At 49.0% G+C, this 17,497-nt stretch overlaps 1 protein-coding gene across 1 annotated transcript in view; it reads left to right on the top strand.

Moving 5' to 3' along the window:
• SDHA (succinate dehydrogenase complex, subunit A, flavoprotein (Fp)) overlaps nucleotides 1-17,161 on the top strand; it is a 21,772-nt gene extending 4,611 nt beyond the window's left edge. The window contains 11 exon segments of the mRNA XM_006903814.1: nucleotides 497-566; nucleotides 569-720; nucleotides 1,610-1,734; nucleotides 4,020-4,188; nucleotides 4,995-5,190; nucleotides 6,425-6,596; nucleotides 12,304-12,422; nucleotides 12,709-12,820; nucleotides 13,228-13,358; nucleotides 15,942-16,055; nucleotides 17,075-17,161. Coding sequence (XP_006903876.1) covers nucleotides 497-566; nucleotides 569-720; nucleotides 1,610-1,734; nucleotides 4,020-4,188; nucleotides 4,995-5,190; nucleotides 6,425-6,596; nucleotides 12,304-12,422; nucleotides 12,709-12,820; nucleotides 13,228-13,358; nucleotides 15,942-16,055; nucleotides 17,075-17,161 — 1,447 coding nt within the window.
• Nucleotides 17,162-17,497: the final 336 nt, after the last annotated feature.

Genomic DNA, 17,497 nt, shown 5'->3' with positions numbered 1-17,497 from the left:
CCTGATGAGAGTGATGTGTGCAGACTTCTTTCCTGATGAGAGTGATGTGTGCAGACTTCTTTCCTGATGAGAGTGATGTGTGCAGACTTCTTTCCAGAGGAGAGTGGTGTGTGCAGACTGCCCTCCTAGTGAGGCTGATGGTCTTGTGAGCCTGCCCTACAGCCAAAGTGATGACCTTGTCCTTTACATTGTTCAGTCAGGCACCTGCTAACCACGTGTGACTAGTGGTCCACGCAGTATGGACTGGGTTGTGGTTTGTGGTCTTTGGCTCTGCTCTCCTCAGATCCGGAGTTTGCATGCACCCCCTTACAGGAGGCAGACAGACTGATATCTCAGCACAGTGCTTGCAAACGTGACTGTCACCAGCAAAGAGGACTCTGCCCGTTGTGCTGTGCACAGTACATCTTAGACGTGGGCTGTATTCTGAGCCCCTGATCCTCCACGGCTGCGGTCTTCTGGGTTTACCTGACCCATTTATTACACAGTTGACCTGCTCGGATGAACATCACCTCATATGTTGCCTTAGTACTAATCCTAGTTTAAAATGTGGACCATTGATTTTCTCTTGCAGTCTCTGAGATACGACACCAGCTATTTTGTTGAATATTTTGCCTTGGACCTTCTAATGGAGAACGGGGAGTGTCGAGGTGTCATCGCACTGTGCATAGAGGATGGGTCCATCCATCGCATACGCGCCAAGAACACGGTCATTGCCACAGGGTAGGGAGCAAATCCTTCCCGCAACACACGTGTCCTAGAGCTGCTTTGTTCAGTGAAAGTAGAGTGGGAGCAAGACGTAGGCAGCGCACTTGGTTTGGTGAAGATGCTGACCTGTGCTGGCTTCAGTTCCTCATCTGTAGAAGGGACAGAAAAGCAGCTGGCCCAGTGGTGGCCACCATGCCAGGCTGGAGGGACACCTGACACTGCCATGCTACACCGCTCAGACACCGAGATTGTGCCCATTGCTGTTTGCTCTGAGGTGAAAACAACATTTCATTTACACCTGATCATAGTCATGGACCAGTGTGTGGCTTTAACAAACTCATTTATTTTCTCACCTTTTGCTGTCAAGTTGGAGCCAACTCACAGCTGACCATCTGGTTTTCAGAGACTAGATCACTCGGTATGAGATTGCCCATCGTTTCCCATGGAGTAGCTGGTAGACCTGAACTGTCTCCCTTCTGGTGGGCAGCATAACTCCTGAGCCACCAGGTGGCCCTCCTTTTTCTTTGTATTCTCACTCTAGGAAGCCTGTTGTGGTGACTTAGAGTTGGAACATCCCACAGCTGGCCCTCCAGCAGGGTTTCAGAGGCAGTAAATCACTCGGGGGGAGAGTGCCCATCCTCCCAGGGAGCCCCTGGGGGATGCGAACCCCATGCTTGGCATTGCAGTGCAGGTTCTTACCACTAGACCACCAGAGCTCCCTTTTGGCTACAAGTCTAACTTCAGGGTGACCCTCGGGGTTTTCTTGCTGTTAGCACTGAGAACGCTCCTCTGTTCTGTCAAGTGGTGCTGGTGGGCGCATGCCAGCATTGGGTCCTGGACTGGCACTACAGGCCCTCTACTGTCCTGCCCTCAGAGACATGTGACCGGCTTTGGTCTCTTCCAGGGGTTACGGGCGCACCTACTTCAGCTGCACGTCCGCACACACCAGCACCGGTGATGGGACTGCCATGGTCACCAGAGCGGGCTTGCCCTGCCAGGACCTGGAATTTGTCCAGTTCCACCCCACAGGTAGGGGGCGAGTGTCCAGTATCCCTGTCTCACTACTCAACACCTGGTGTGAGTGTTGTGTCCTCAGGAGGTTCTCGCGACCTGTCACAGAGATTGTGGGTGCTGTCCTGAGCTTCCCCCAAGACTTATTGTCCTTTTTCAGTGTGCCAGTCAGGAGAGGACTCTGCTACCGCAAGCGTGATTGTGTTGGATGTGCCTTGTTACAGGACGTGGCTGACAGACTAGGCTGAAACAGGGGCCAAAGATCCAGTCCTGGAATTCTCTTCTTGACATCATGGGGAAGCCAGCAAGCATGTGGAGAAGCACTCATGAGAACTGGAAGGGACTTTGGGCTGAAGTGTAGGTCTATGACATTAGGGTGGGATGTCACCCAGAGTCTCAGCTGAGGCGTTGGGATGTGACATTAGAGTGGGTGTAGGGATATGACGGTAGAGTAGGTGTAGGACTGTGACTTTAACGGGTATAGAGCTGTGATGTGATGTTAGGGTGGGTGTAGGGCTGTGACGTTAACGTGGGGTTTAGGGATGTGACCCTAGGGTGGGTGTATGTTTTCAATCTGTATGTAGAACAGATTATCTGAGAACCTAGACTTTATGAGGAGGAATGCAACATCAGGATTGGGGGAAGATTCATCAACAACCTGCTTTACGCGAATGACACAACCCTGCTTGGTGAACTGAGAAGGACATGAGACATATGTTGCAGAAGGTCAAGGACTATAGTATAGTCTTCAATATGGATTGAAGCTCAACAGCACGAAAACAAAGATTGTTACCACTAGGCCAGTTGACCTTTTCTTGATAGGTGGAGAAGAGATTTAACAATTTCAGTTTGCTTTGTTCTACAGTCAACTTGGCACTAGCAGTCAGGAAATAAAGACAAATTACATTGGGGAAATGTGCTGGCAGGGACCTCTCTATAGAGTAAAATGTCAGTCAGGAGACTAAGGTTCTTTTGATTCAGGTCATGGTCTTCATAATTACTTAGCACCGTCAGAGAGCTGGAAAGTGACTAAGGATGATAGAAGAAGAATCAGTGTCTCTTGAATTTGCTGGAGAAGAGGATTTGGCATACTGTGGACTACCAGGAGAATAAACAGGTGTATCCTGGAGAGGGGAAAGCAAGCTTCTCCCTGGAGGCAAGGATTTTGAAGCTCTGTCTCACATACTTTGAGCATATGGCCAGGAGGGACCAGTCCTTTGGAAAGGTCATCATGCTTGGAAAGGGTGGAAGGACAGCGCGGGGAAGGCAAATCCAGGATGAAATGCATTGACACGGTAACTGGGTGGTGGGATTAGGTGTGTCTGAGTCAGTGAGACTGGTTCAGGACAGTGCAGGACTAAGAGCTGTTAGTCACAGGGTCGCTGAGTCGCAGGCACCTGGACAGCACATGACAACAGTAGCGCTATGATGTCAGGGTGGGTGTCAGCCTGCTGCAGGGAACGCTTCAAAGATGAAGTCTGGGGTTACATCTAGGCTCGCACTCACTTCAGACTCCCTCAGCTATAGATTTGTTCCTGTGTCGTGTTCAGCCTCACTCATCCCTGGGCAGGCAGCCTGTATGGGGCCAGTGTGGGTACCCTCCTGACCCTTAGGGTGGGAGTGTCCCCGTGGTGCTGAGGTAAGTCTGTGTTAGTTAGGTTTCAACATGTGAGAAGAAAGCCACCACACATGCCCCTCTGGACTCCAACACGTGGGTAAAGTGAAGAGCCTGGGTTCTTGGTGGCTCATTACTAAGCTGCCCGCTACCTTGGTGAGCTGACCAAACCAATAATCTTCTCCTATTCATCAGTGAGAAGATGGGCCAAGGAGTTGGCCTGGGCTTGTTGTGAAATGCAGTGGGCGTCTTTCTATAAAGCCATGGTTGTGCACCAGTGATGCCAGCATTCACTGACATCACCTGCTGGTGTGCTTTTCCAAGCCAGCTCTTCTTTTCTGAAGTGGTTACAATAGTTTCATAGTGCAAAAGATCATTATTGAGAAACAGAAGTTTGAAACCTTTAGCACGTACTTGATGGGTCTCCCATGTACACAGTCTGCGTTTGGTGAAGGAGCGTTTATTCATTGCAGCTCCATGTCCCTGGCTAGCACCATCTCCAGGGATCCAGGACATCATTCAGGACAATCCAGGGATTGGTCCATGTCCTTTCCTGTCTTACTGTTTTGAGTATAAAGCCCCATCCTACGCCTTCCCCCCACCCACCAGCGTCTTGAGGAAGACTCTGCATGTGAATGACAGCACGGTGGCTGCTGGGTTGTAAACATGGGTCTGTGTTGATTTGCAGGCATATATGGAGCTGGCTGTCTCATCACGGAAGGCTGCCGTGGAGAGGGGGGTATCCTCATCAACAGTCAGGGTGAGCGGTTCATGGAGAGATATGCCCCTGTTGCTAAGGACTTGGCTTCCAGAGATATTGTGTCTCGTTCCATGACACTGGAGATCCGAGAGGGAAGGTGGGTTGGGTTTTGTATAGTGATATCGTACTGTCATGTACACACACAGACACACACACCCCGCCTCCCCAAAGATTGTGGAACGAGGTGTCTATGTTGGGGGAGTGAGGGTCAGACAGACACCTCCACTTGTAACAGGAAGCAGAGAGCATATGCCCCAGCATGAGCACCTGAACCGTGTGTGTGTGTGTGTGTGTGTGTGTGTGTGTGTGCGTGTGTGTGCGCGCGCGCATGTGGAGGCTTGGATGGGGGCTTGTTAGCCTTCAGAGGGAGCTGGGGCTATTCCATTGTTTATCACTGTCCATGCACATAGTGACACTTGTCATATCTCTACAGAATAGCTTTTCAGCTTGGAAAGTAGAGTAACTTTTAATGTTTTAGTGCAAAAGCTGAACAGAAGTAAATGAGTTCTGAGAGCACTTGGTCAAAGAGGTCTTTGTAGTGCATTTATCAAGGACAAGGTAGCAGATTTCATCCTCCCGCTCCAGCTGCTCTTAGAAGCCCTGTGTGGTAGGGATTTTGTTTGCTGTCTCTCCGTATATACAGCTTCTGGCACACAAAAGTGAGCCTTTGTAGAGTCTGGATGAAAGTGGGGAGCTGTTTCTCCATCCACAGAGACTTCAGCTGAGTGCAGTGAGAATGACTCGTTTAGCCATTCAGAGAAATGACTCCCTGAGGCTATAAATTCTTCTCTGCAGATGAAGGGGAGTCCTGGGATGCACTGATACTGTGTCTCTGTCGGCTGCCGTGACACGTAGCTCCTAACATCCTCTGCCTTGTCTGCCCTGTCCTCCTTCCTGCCCTAGGGGCTGTGGTCCCGAGAAGGACCATGTCTACCTGCAGCTGCACCACCTGCCCCCCGAGCAGCTGGCCGCCCGCCTGCCGGGCATCTCAGAGACAGCCATGATCTTTGCAGGCGTGGACGTCACCAAGGAGCCCATCCCTGTTCTCCCCACTGTGCACTACAACATGGGCGGCATCCCCACCAACTACCGGGGCCAGGTGCGTGTGGGGTGCACACTGGGATGGGGTGACCCCCAACAACTACTGAGACCAGGTGCATCTAGGGTACATGCTGCGTTGGGGTGATCCCACCAACTACCAGCACCAGGTGTGTGCAGGTTGCACTCTGGGGTGGGGTATACCCTCAGAGCATCACTGGAGCCAGCTCTCCCTCGGGCTCATCTCCAGCTACCGGGGTCAAGTGCATACAGGGTGCACACTGGGGTGGGTGATGCCCACCATCTACCCTGGCCAGGTGCATGTAGGTTACACACTGGGGTGGGGTAACCCTTCAGGCCAAGTCAACCTCTCGGGCTCGTCTCCAAATACCTGGGGCCAGGTGTGTGCAGGGTACATTCTAGAGTGGGTATACCCCTCAGACCATCGCAGAGTTAGCCTTGGGGTGACCCTCACCAAGTATCAGGGCCAGGTGCCTGTGGGGTGTATGCTGGGGTAAAGTATCCCCCTCAGGCCATTGCTGGAGCCAGCCCTCCCTGGGGCCAAGCTGGTTCAGAGGTCTTGCTAGAAAGGCGAGACCTTAGCTGCACTCAGTCTGTTCATTTGTTCTTTAGTAACATGGCCACTGTTAGTGCACTGTGGAGTCAGAACCGACCCCCAGTAGACCATCCAGCAAGTTTGCAGAGGCTGTAAACCCCGTGGAAAGAAATAGTCCATCTTTCTCCCTTGGAACAGCTGGTGGATTTGAACTGTGTGCCTTTGAATTGGCAGCATAACGCTTCCTACCAAAAGCCACCAGTGCTCCATCGTAGCCTGGGATGTGATCATTGTGCAAAGCACATGGCCAAGGCGCTTTCATCTGTCTTCCCAGTTTAGGATTACTTCACTGAGACCGCCTTAGTCAGGTGATCTGTACAGTTTACGCCCTCCTTGACTGTAGTTTCCTCGTGATCATTGTGAGATGCATAGAAGTTTGTAGTCTAGGGTGCTGACGAATAGTAGCCGCAGAGTGCCTTCAACTCCATTTCCCAGTTCACTTTGACATCCTTACACCATGTCCCCACCTCAGAGCCTGGGGAGCAGGAGGGTCCAGGCAGCCAGGCAGAGTCATGATGCAGGATTGAAGACACAGCTGCCAGCGTTTGGGTCCTGGTCAGTCAAAGTGAGGGTGGGGCCAGGGAGGAAGACTGAGGTGTGGACGTGACCTCCCAGAGTGCAGGCTGGGCAGAATGCTGTAAGAAGCACTGGTGCTGTGATGTGTGCCCTGTCCTTTCAGGTCCTGAAGCACTCGAATGGGCAGGACCAGGTTGTGCCTGGCCTGTATGCCTGTGGGGAGGCTGCCTGTGCCTCGGTGCACGGCGCGAACCGCCTGGGGGCAAACTCTCTCCTGGACCTGGTCGTGTTTGGCCGTGCCTGTGCCCTGAGTATCGCAGAATCCTGCAGGCCTGGTACGTACTGGCGTCAGCAAGAGCTGGTACTGACATCTGGAGATTGGCGTAGTGGTCACACCGCTGTGCTGGCTGTGGGGGTATTCTGGAAGTCAGGGAGCAGAGAAGTCCAGAGATGATGCAGTGGTGGAATAAATTAGACACGGCAGGGGGTGTTAGTCACAGGATCATTTTGGTGGCCAAATTTTTTCTTTACATTCATTACTTGCTTGGGAAATTGTTTTGAGGGGTTGCTTATTACATCTTAGTTCCCCTAGGTGGTGCTGCTGGTTAAACATTGGCTTCTAACTGAAAGATTGGAGATGTGAGTCTGTGAAAGTTGGACAGCGACTAAGAGTGACAGAGGACGGATAGTTGCCTTTGAGTTGTGGTGTTGGGGAAGAGAAATGAATATGTATCATGGACTGCCGAGAGAGCAAACGGCTATGCCTTGGAGAGGCTGCAGCTGGAGTGTTTCTGGGAGGCAAGGATGGTGAAGCTTGGTCTCACATACTTGGGGCATGTTGTTGGGAGGAGCAGTTCTTGGAGAAGGACATCTTGCTGGGAAAGGTAGCATAAGAGAGGAAGACTGATGAGATGGGTGGACACAGTGGGCCCAAGTGTAGCAGAGGTCGTGAGAATGGCACAGGGCAAGTTCAGATCCGTTATTCTAAGGTTGCTCTGAATCACAGTGAACTTGACGGCCCTTAACAAGAGGAATAGGCTCCTCGGAATAAAGGCCAGATGATCTACTTCCATAGTCACCAGCACTGACACCTTTGCTGAGCAGTTCTTCTCTGACACACTCTGAGTTAAACTCAACCACAGCTGTTTGTTGTTATTCTTCTTTGTCATTTACCTGGTACACAGGCAGTCCCAAGGTTATGAGCCTCTTACTTCAGGACACCTTCTGCTTGTGCTCTAAACACAGCTTGCAACCTATTCAAGAAGTCCTGGGAGCACAGTGCTCAGTGCTTGGTCAGCAGTTCAAATCCAGCTCATTCATGGGAGAAATACCTGGCATTTAACGTCCGTGATACCAGCCTTGTGTCTCTGGGCAATTCTCTGCCTAATCGTGTTGATATGATTAGAACCATCTGGATGGCAACAAGTTCGGTTTGGATTTGGTTTTCACCTGATTGAAAGCAGTGCGGTTTATCTGACAAGTGCAGACCTGAATGGATGACATGCCCACACTTTGTGAGACAAAGTTTCAACATTCTTGTCTCTAAGGAGCTTCTCAAAGACCGACTTCCGTGTTCTTTTGCCAGTCCATGAGATATTCAGTATTCTTCACCAAGAGGGACGTTTAAAGGCGTTGATTCTTCTTCAGTTTTCCTCACTTACTATTTAACATTGAGATGAATAAGCAGCAAGTGAAAATGCCAGGCCTTAGATCAAGCTCACCTTGTTGTTGTTACATGCTGTCAAGTCGCCTATGACTCATAGCAACCCTGTGTACAGTAGCTCTAGATCCTGCTCTATCCTGAGCCCGTCTCATCGTCTCCAACACACCTACCCCAATTACCATAGTCACCGAGTCAGTTCATCTCACCTGCTGTTTTCCTTTCCTGTGCTGTCCCTCCACCTGCCAACCATGATCTTCTCCAAGGACTGCTTCCTCCTGGCAACATGCCAGAGTGCATAAGACAGTGCTTCAGAATCCTTGCGTCCAGGGGGCAGTTTGGTTTCACCCTCTCCGGGACAAACCTGTTTGTTCTTTTGGCAGGCGATGGTCTGTTCAGTACTCTTCTCCAGCAGCACAGCTCAGAGACATCAATTCTCCTGTCATCCTTAGTTATTGTACAGCTCTGCATAGCAAGCATGCATTAGTGTTTTGGGGTTTTTTAAGTATGTTATTAGGTACTTATTAGACATACGATCTCAACAGGACACAACTTTGTTTTTTAGTCTGTTGGTAAGGATTTTTATTTGAGGAGGCTCAATGAAGGCTATAGTCTATGATCTTCTGCAACAAATGCTTCAGGTCAACCTCACTTTCAGCAACAAGATCATCTGCATAATGCAAATTGCTGATGAGTCTTCCTCTGATCTCATGCCACATTCCTCTTCATATAGTTCACCTTCAAATGATTTACTCAGCATACAGATTAAATAGGTGTGGAGAAAAGTACTCAACCCTGACCCAACACCTTTCCTCATTTCATACCCTGCAGTTTTCTTATTCTTTTCCAATAGGTTTTTCATAAGCATGATTCAGTATTCTGGAATTCCAAGTCTTCCCAATGTTATCCACAATTTATTACAATCAACCAGGCTAATGCCTTTGCATGGTCAGCTAGTTAAGATATAATTGTTCGTTGCTGCTGAGTCAACTGTGACTCATAAAAACCCTATGAGAACAAATCGAACTGAGCCTTGGCCCCAGCCTGTGCCATCCTGTGATCTCTGTCCTGTTCAAACCGTTGTGGTAGTGCCTGCATCAGTCCGTTCCGTTGGGAGTCTTCTCTGTCTGACCCTCCACCTTTCCCTGCATGACGTCTCTAAGAACAAGGTCCTCCTGCAGATACAAAGTGAGGCGAAGTTGCACCATCCTTGCCTTGCAAGAGGGCGATGTTTGTACTTCTTCAAGACAGATTTGTTTCTTTTCGCAGTCCGTGGGATATTTAATACCCTTTGCTAACTACAGTTCAAAGGCATTGATCTTCTGCATTCTTCCTTACTCTTTATCCAAGTTTCAGATATGTGGGAAGCAGTTGACAAGACCATGGCTTGGATAAGGCACAACTTAGTCTTTTAATTGACAGCCTAGCTCTTTAAAACTTTGAAGAGGTCCTTGACAGCACATTTCCCCACTTACACTGTTAAAATTGAGGTTGTTAACAATTACAGCTTGCTTGGCTTCACAGTCAACACGCTGGCACCAGCAAGCCAGAAAGTAAAAGAATTTCCTCCTCCTGTGTATGGTTTGTCATGGACTCTCAACGTGGACAACCAACTCAGAGCTGACCCTATAGCAGGTTTTCAGAGACTGTAAACTGCATGGCGGGAGATAAACCAGCTTCTGGTGGAGCAGCTGGTAAATTTGGGTTGGCAGCACAGCTCCTTACCTGGTAGCCCTTCAGAGCCCCCCTCCCCCCAATACAGTGGGGCTGCTGTGTGCTGAAGCAGCCTGGCAGCACCTAACAGCAACAGCAATCAGTCCTCACAAAGTGCTTACCAGTCATACGCAGGCCGCAGCCCGGGACCAGACAAAAACTGTCAGGCTGTCCGTGTTTACAGTTTACCTGCACAGGTGACGAACTCAGGCAGAAAATTAGGGCAAAGGTGAGGCTCCTCAGGGCTTCAGGGGAGAGTCTGGTGTGATTTCTCCAGCGAGCCAATGCAGAAGATCTCATCCACCACAACTGCACAGCAGCCCTACCTGTTTATGTTGTTGGGGGAGTCACAACTGCCCTGTAACTGACCCTCTAGAGGATTTGCAGAAGTTGAGTCACACTGCCTTTGTTGTTGTTAGGTGCCAGTGAGTCAAATATGATTCATATTGACTGTGTGAAGAAAAGATTTGAACCTTGTTCTATCTTGTGTCATCCTCACACTTCCTGACATCCTAGACCTCATTGTGCAGTCACCATGTCAATTTACCTGGTTGAGGGTCTTCCTCTCCTTCGCCGACCCAGCACCCTTCTCAGCATCATGTCCTTCCTCAAGGAATACCCCTCCTAGCACCATGCCCAAAGTAAAGGAGGCAAAGCCTCACCATTCTTGCCTCCAAAGAGCATTCTGAGTGCACCCTTTCCAAGACATATCTGTGTTCTCTTGGCCATCCACGGGATATTCAGTGCTTTTCTCCAGAACCACAGCTCAAAGACATCAATTCTTGTATTCATCCTGATTCGTTGTCCAGCTCTCAAATGCATAGCAAGTAATCGGAAAGACTATGACCTGAATCAGACGCACCTTAGTCCTCAAACTGCCATCATTACTCCTAAATAATTTGAAGAGGTCCCTATCTGCAGACTTAGTAGATGGGCCATCTACTTCCTAAATAACAGGCCTTTGAAAACCCTTTGAACACTAAAGAAGGAGGATAGGTATAGTGTAGAGGTAAAGCCCAGATTGGAAGCATTTGAAATGAGGAAAAATAATAAACATTTAATAATTGTAACGTGGAATGCTGGGAAACTGGGAATTACTAAAAATGAAATGGCAAAACAACTATGAGATATCATCTCACCTAAGTCAGAATAGCAAAATTTAACAACAGCAAGCAACAAATGCTGGCGAGGTTGTGGAGAAATTGGAACCCTTATTCACTGTTAATGGAAGTGTAAAATGGTGCAACCACTGTGGAAGGTGGTATGGCGCTTTCTCAAAAAGTTGCAAAGAGAGATACCGTTCGACCCAGCAATTCCACTACAGGGAATATACCCCAAAGAGACCATAACTGACATCTAAGCAGATATATGCACACCCATCTTTATTGCAGCTTTGTTCACAATAGCAAGGAGTTGTAAACAACCTAAGTGCCCATCAACAAATGAACAGATAGAGAAGCTGTGGTATGTTCACACAATGGAATACTACAGTACATTGAAAAAGAAGGAACTTATGCAATATTATTCAAAATGGGTGACCCTGGAGGACATTATGCTGAGTGAAGTATCTTAGTCACATAGGAACAAATACTGCATGGTGCCACTGTTGTAAAACAGGACTGACATCAGGGTTTGGGGGAGACTGAGAAATATGGGATAAATAATGTATACTGCATTGAAACAGATGAGGGAGAAAACTGTTTAAAAGGGATATGTGATTAGGTATTATTGTCATGACAGGCGTCCAGAACGAAGGCTGCGTAGTGGAGTGGACCTGGGGGGAAGAACTGTAAAATAATGAAAGAACTTTACTTTTCAAAGAGAAGAGTGTAGGGGGGGTGAAGGTGGAGCAGGGAGAAAAGTGCAATAAAGAATGACTAGAAATCCAGGGTCTCTGTAAATTTTCATTTAAGTTAATAAATTTTAAAAAATTCTTCACCAATAACAAAATTTAAAAAAAAAAGATTGAAATGGAACACGAGTTCAACACTGCCTTTGTAGATGTATTTAAAGCAGTGAGAATGCCCGGAAAACGTGCTTGTCCACAGTGCTCACAGTCTTGTCTAGTCTGCCAGCTACATGCAGCTGTTAGTTCCATCAGACGCGAACGTGGTGCAGTGCCTTGCTCTGTGGTAGCTGTGGTGATATTGATGCCGTTGACATGCAGAGGGCATTGTGTGGATGTGGCTGGTCCTCTCCCGGGATGGACCAGCGCTCCAGATGCCTGATAACTCAGGGCGCCCTGGGCCCTTGCTGGGGGGACTTGGGCTGCGCCTGGACTCCTAGTCCTGACATGGCCTCATGTGCACTTCTTTTGTGGCCCTGCATTCTGTAGCAGGTCTTGGAACAAAGCAGAAAATTCCAAGTTCCATCGGGAAGTGAAGGTTTCTAAGCTGAGGCAGAAGCAGGAGAACCTCTGTGTACATGTCATTTCCCTTGTGTAGAGTAGTTGTGCGAGGACTCTAGTATCAGAGATCTTTGCTGTCCTGGGTTCACTCTGTAAAATTTGACCCAAGTCAAATGACTTCCCTGGTCCTGGGAAGGTGGGCAGTGCCTTGCCCAAGTGACTTGCACCATGTGGGACTGGGACACTTATGTCATCCATACACATCTTTCTCTAAATGCCTGTTTTTCACGACTTAAAATCTACCTTTTTTCCTTTTCCTTAGGTGATAAACTTCCTCCAATTAAAGCAAATGCTGGGGAAGAGTCTGTCATGAACCTGGACAAGTTGCGATTTGCAAATGGAAGTGTAAGAACATCAGAGCTACGTCTCAGCATGCAGAAGGTGAGGACCTGGCCCAGCCAGGGTGGCTGGAGGGCATTGCAGTAATCCCCTGGATTCAGCATGGCTTCCATTACTGACACGTAGACTTGATACACGTGCGAGGCATGAAGTGCCTGAGTCGCAGTAAGAACGTGCCCATTGCTGCCCCACACAGAGAGCTGGGAGAACGGGTCAGGCGTTTCCACACAGACCGGCCCTGTGCAGCAGGATGACCCCTGCCTGGCCTGGGCTGGCCATGCTTGGCCACTGTGGCAGCTACCCTGACCTGACAGACCTCCTCTTGCAGGCAATGCAGAGCCATGCGGCAGTTTTCCGTCTGGGCAGTGTGCTGCAGGAGGGCTGTCAGAAGATCAGCCAGCTCTATGAGGACCTGCAGCACCTCAAGACCTTTGACAGAGGTGAGCGCAGGGTCACTGGGTGGCTGGTCCCGTGGACCCTCGCTGTGGTCAGGAGCAGAGAGGCCCATCTGTGGATTCTGGCTGTGGCCATTAGTGGTTGTCAGTGGAAACTTGCCTGTAGACCCTGACCGTTGGCCGTTAGCAGAGGCTTGCCTATGGACGCTGGCAGTGGCCGTTAGTGTTGGCTCACCTGCAGGCTCTGGCCATGACTGTTAGTAGAGGCTCACCTGTGGGCGCTGGCCACAGTCATTAGCAACAGCTTATCTGTTTGCTTCAGGAAAAGCCAGGGCTCAGTGAGGCTCCGTGTTCAGCTTGTTCTGAAGAGTTCTGGTGTGAGCCCAGAGAGACAGCCAGGAGGTTGGCAGGGCCTGGGCTGTCCTCTCATCTCAAGACGTCTGTGTCCCCAGGGATGGTCTGGAATACTGACCTGGTGGAGACTCTAGAGCTGCAGAACCTGTTGCTGTGTGCACTGCAGACCATCTACGGGGCTGAGGCCCGCAAGGAGTCCCGAGGTGCCCACGCCAGGGAGGACTACAAGGTGTGTCTATAGAGGGCTCTGGGCACCGCTCTGTCCCCTTCTGGTGCTTCCTATCCCTCACCCTGAATATACCACCACCATTGTGTCCCCTCCTGGTGCTTGCTGACCCTTCCTCTCCTGTCTCCAGTGTTCCCCTGGGAAAGTGTGACCCTCACCCCAGCAGCACCAACCTGTCCCACCTGACAAGACCCATGCTGTCATCGTGGGCACAGAGGTTTCCTTCGATGCTGTCGTGCTCCAGGCCAACAGGTCTGGGTACAGACTCTGTCTCTGCCCAGAGAGCTTAAGGTGGCAGCAGTACCAGCCTCCATAAAGGCAACCTGAGTGGGGCTGTGCCCCGAGTGAGATCCTGATAAGGGCTGATGGGCTATGGGCAGGTTCATGTACCTAGTCTAGCTGCACAGAGCACAGAGTTCCAGCCTCAGCTGTATGAGAGGCTGACTGGTCTGTGCTTTGTTAGAGGGGGAGTATGGGCTTGAGGATGGATGAGGTGGTCTGGGCTCTCTCCAGGGGTGAGGTTAGCTCTGCTGAATCTCTGCATCAGCATCAGGCTTTGAGGCGGTCCTCAGTCTTCCCTTGACCCACTCATGAGGCTCCAGGTTCCAACACACCACTGGGCCGGAAACGGAGACATGGATGGATTGATTGTTGGACTTTCTTTCCTTTTTTTAAAAACTTTTTTAATTTTTTTATTTATTGACTGTGTGGATCATAACAAACTGTGGGTGACTCTAAGAAGAATGGGAGTCCCAGAACACTTGAGTGTTCTAATGTGAAACCTATACTTGGACCAAGAGGCAGTCATTAGAACAGAGCAGGGAAACACTGCATGGTTCAAAATTGGGAAGGGTGTACACCAGGCAAAGGTGTCCTATCTCCATACCTTTTCAACCTATATGCAGAACAGATTATCTGAGGAGCTGGGCTCTATGACGAGAAGTGCGGTGTCAGGATTGGTGGAAGATCTTTCAACAGTCTGCGCTGTGCAGATGACACAACCCTGCTTGCTGAAACTGAGGAGGACCTGAAGCGCTTGCTGCAGAGGGTCAAGGACTGCGGCCTTCAGTATGGATTGAGGCTCAATGTCAAGAAGACAAAGACTCTCACCACTGGATCAATTGGCAGCATCAGGATAGATGGTGAAGAGATTGAGATTGTTACCTTCAGTTTGCTTGGCTCCACAGTCAACACTCTTGGCACCAGTAGCCAGGAAATAAAAAAAAACATATCGCGATGGGAAAGTTTGCTGTTAGGGACCTCTCCAGGGTACTGAAGAGCAATGGTGTCTCTCTGGAGACTGAGGTGCGTCTGATACAGACTGTGGTCTTTGTAATAATTTGTTATGCATCAGAGAGTTGGACAGCGACTAGGGAGGATAGAAGGAGAACTGATGCCTTTGAGCTGTGGTGCTGGAGAAAATTATTGAATGTACCATGGACTGCCAAGTAAACAAACAGATTCATCCTGGAGAGGGTTAAACTAGGCTGCTCCTTGGAGACAAGGATTCTGGGGCTTCGTCTGACATACTTTGGACATGTTGTAAGGAGGGACCAGTCCTTGTTGAAGGACATCATGCTTGGGAGGGTGGAGGGACACTGCAAGAGGGGAAGACCCTTTATGAGGTGGATTGATTCAGTGACTGGGCTAGTCGGGATGGGTGTGTCAGAGGCAGTGTAATTGGCACAGGATAGAGCAGGGTTTAGGGCTGTTGTACATAGGGTCGCTATGAGTCGCAATCGACTCGAGGGCACATAACAATTCAATGAAAATTTACAGAGACTTTGGATTTCCATTCATTCACTGTTGCACTTTTCTCCCCTCCCAACCCTGTCCCCCACCCCCCAGTACACTCCCCTTTTGGAAAAGTAAAAGAAAAATTTTTTCATTATTTTACAATCTCTCCCCCAGGTCCACTTGACTATATAGCCTTTGCTCTGGACTCCTGTCATGACAAAAATCCCTAATAATTTTCCCTCTTAAACAGTTTTCTCTCTCATCTTTTTCAATGCAGTGTACATTATTGAATCCATTCTTCTCAGTCTCCTCCCAGCCCCGAGGTCGGTCCTGTTTTACAACAGTGGCACCATGCACTATTTGTCCTTTTGTGACTGAGATACTTCACTCAGCATAATGTCCTCCAGGGTCACCCATTTGGAATAATATTGCATGAGTTCCTTGTTTTTCAATGCAGTGTAGTATTCCATTGTGTGAATATACCACAGCTTCTCTATCTGTTCGTTTGTTGATGGGCACTTGGGTTGTTTCCAACTCCTTGCTATTGTGAACAAAGCCACAATAAGCATGGGTGTGTATATAACTACTTGGGTGGCTGTTACGGTTTCTTTAGGGTTTATTCCTAGTAGTGGAATTGCTGGGTCACATGGTATCTCTGCAACTTTTTGAGAAAGTGCCACACCGCCTTCCACAGTGGTTGCACCATTTTACACTTCCACCAACAGTGAATAAGGGTTCCAATTTCTCGCTGTTCTGTTAAATTTTGCAATTCTGAGTGGGGTGAGATGATATCTCATAGTTGTTTTGAATTGTTGGACTTTCTGAGCTGTGTTTTGTCTCTGGCATCAGGTGCGGATTGATGAGTATGATTATTCTAAGCCCATTCAAGGGCAGCAGAAGAGACCATTCGCAGAGCATTGGAGGAAGCACACCCTCTCCTATGTCGATGTCAAAACCGGGAAGGTACGCAAGGCGCTTTCTCCCTGCCCTGTCCAGTCCATTTCTCAGCGCAGCATGCAGGGCTTGTGAACTGGGAGGGGAGGTAGCAGGATGGGTGTGGAGCATACTTGACCTTTATGGGTCAGCCCTGCTCCTTGCCAGTCAGGAGGAACACAGCTTGGAGGCCGGTGTGCCATCACAGGCCCGCAGTGGCAGGAGAACGAACGATCCTGGGTCCAGAGCCAAGTAGTTCAGACAGAGGGGCTGAGAGGAGACCCCTTGAGCTGATGCTGACCACTGGATGCATCATAGGAAGAGGAGTTGGGCAGAGGGGGGGGGCCACACAGAATGACCAGCCATGACTGTACTCTGGTTCACTATTGGCTTTTCTGAGGGGCATTATCGTGTAAAAAGTTAAGCTTTACTTAGCAGTAAGGGATAGTCCAGTGTCTGCAGAGATAGATTTGAGCTCAGCTGCTGTGTGGTTAGGGTCACACAGGCGGGGTTTCCATGGTTGCTTTCCGAGGGTGTAGCATCAGACCTGCCCCTCTCAGCACGCACCTGCTTAACTCCCTCAGGAAGCTCGTTTGTGATTGGTAATACATATTCATTCTACGAAATAGAGGAAATCCAAAGAGGATGAAGAAAAAGAATCTCTGTGCCCCACCCATCACTGGGAAGTCATTATTACGTAATAAGTTTTTCAAGTTGTCTGTGTGGGCACTTTCTCCTATGTGATGTGTGTATATATGTGCACAAATAGCACTTGAAATCCCTGCAGATAAGTGCATATTTTAAAAAATAATTTAAATACGGCTGTATGTAAGTCCTCTTATAGGATCATTTTTTAAAAACACAACATTGATGTTGTCCGCTTTACTGGCTCAGTGTTGTCACATGGATTCATTGTGCACATGGCCAAGCCATGTGGGACATGACCCGGGTCTGCAAACCTAGACTGGAGGCCGTGCTTTTAGAAGCAGTAGAGAGATGGCTGCACGCATCTGTCTGTGCCCTCACTGTGTCTGTCTTTTCTTTTGAAGGTCACTCTGGACTACAGACCTGTGATTGACAAAACTTTAAATGAAACGGATTGTGCCGCTGTACCCCCAGCTATTCGCTCCTACTAACGAGGCTGGGCATGCCTAGAACCTACCTTGTAATAAAGATGATACCACCCAGCACGTGTTTGTGTAATTGCCTCTCTAGAGTCCTGGACCCTGATCAGCAAGGACAAGCGCTTACATCGACTGTCTGCCTTGTAGCCAACCGCTTGCTAGGAAGAATTAAGCTTATTTTCCCTTGTTTTGTTCTCATGAAATGATCAAAGGGAGCACAATTCTTCAATAAAGTGTAAATGTGAACAGACTTCCTTTAATGTATACATTCACTTTTAAGCAGTTTGTTGGCCTGAACTTTTGTAATTTATTTTTAAGTAAGAAGAAATTTTGTTACCTGACAGCAAA

This window comes from Elephantulus edwardii, unplaced genomic scaffold, assembly GCF_000299155.1.
Source record: "Elephantulus edwardii isolate Elephantulus edwardi_28Jun2011 unplaced genomic scaffold, EleEdw1.0 scaffold00274, whole genome shotgun sequence".
NCBI lineage: Eukaryota > Metazoa > Chordata > Mammalia > Macroscelidea > Macroscelididae > Elephantulus > Elephantulus edwardii.
The sequence above is the reverse complement of the archived record's forward strand: the minus strand, read 5'-3'. Positions and strand labels throughout refer to the sequence as shown.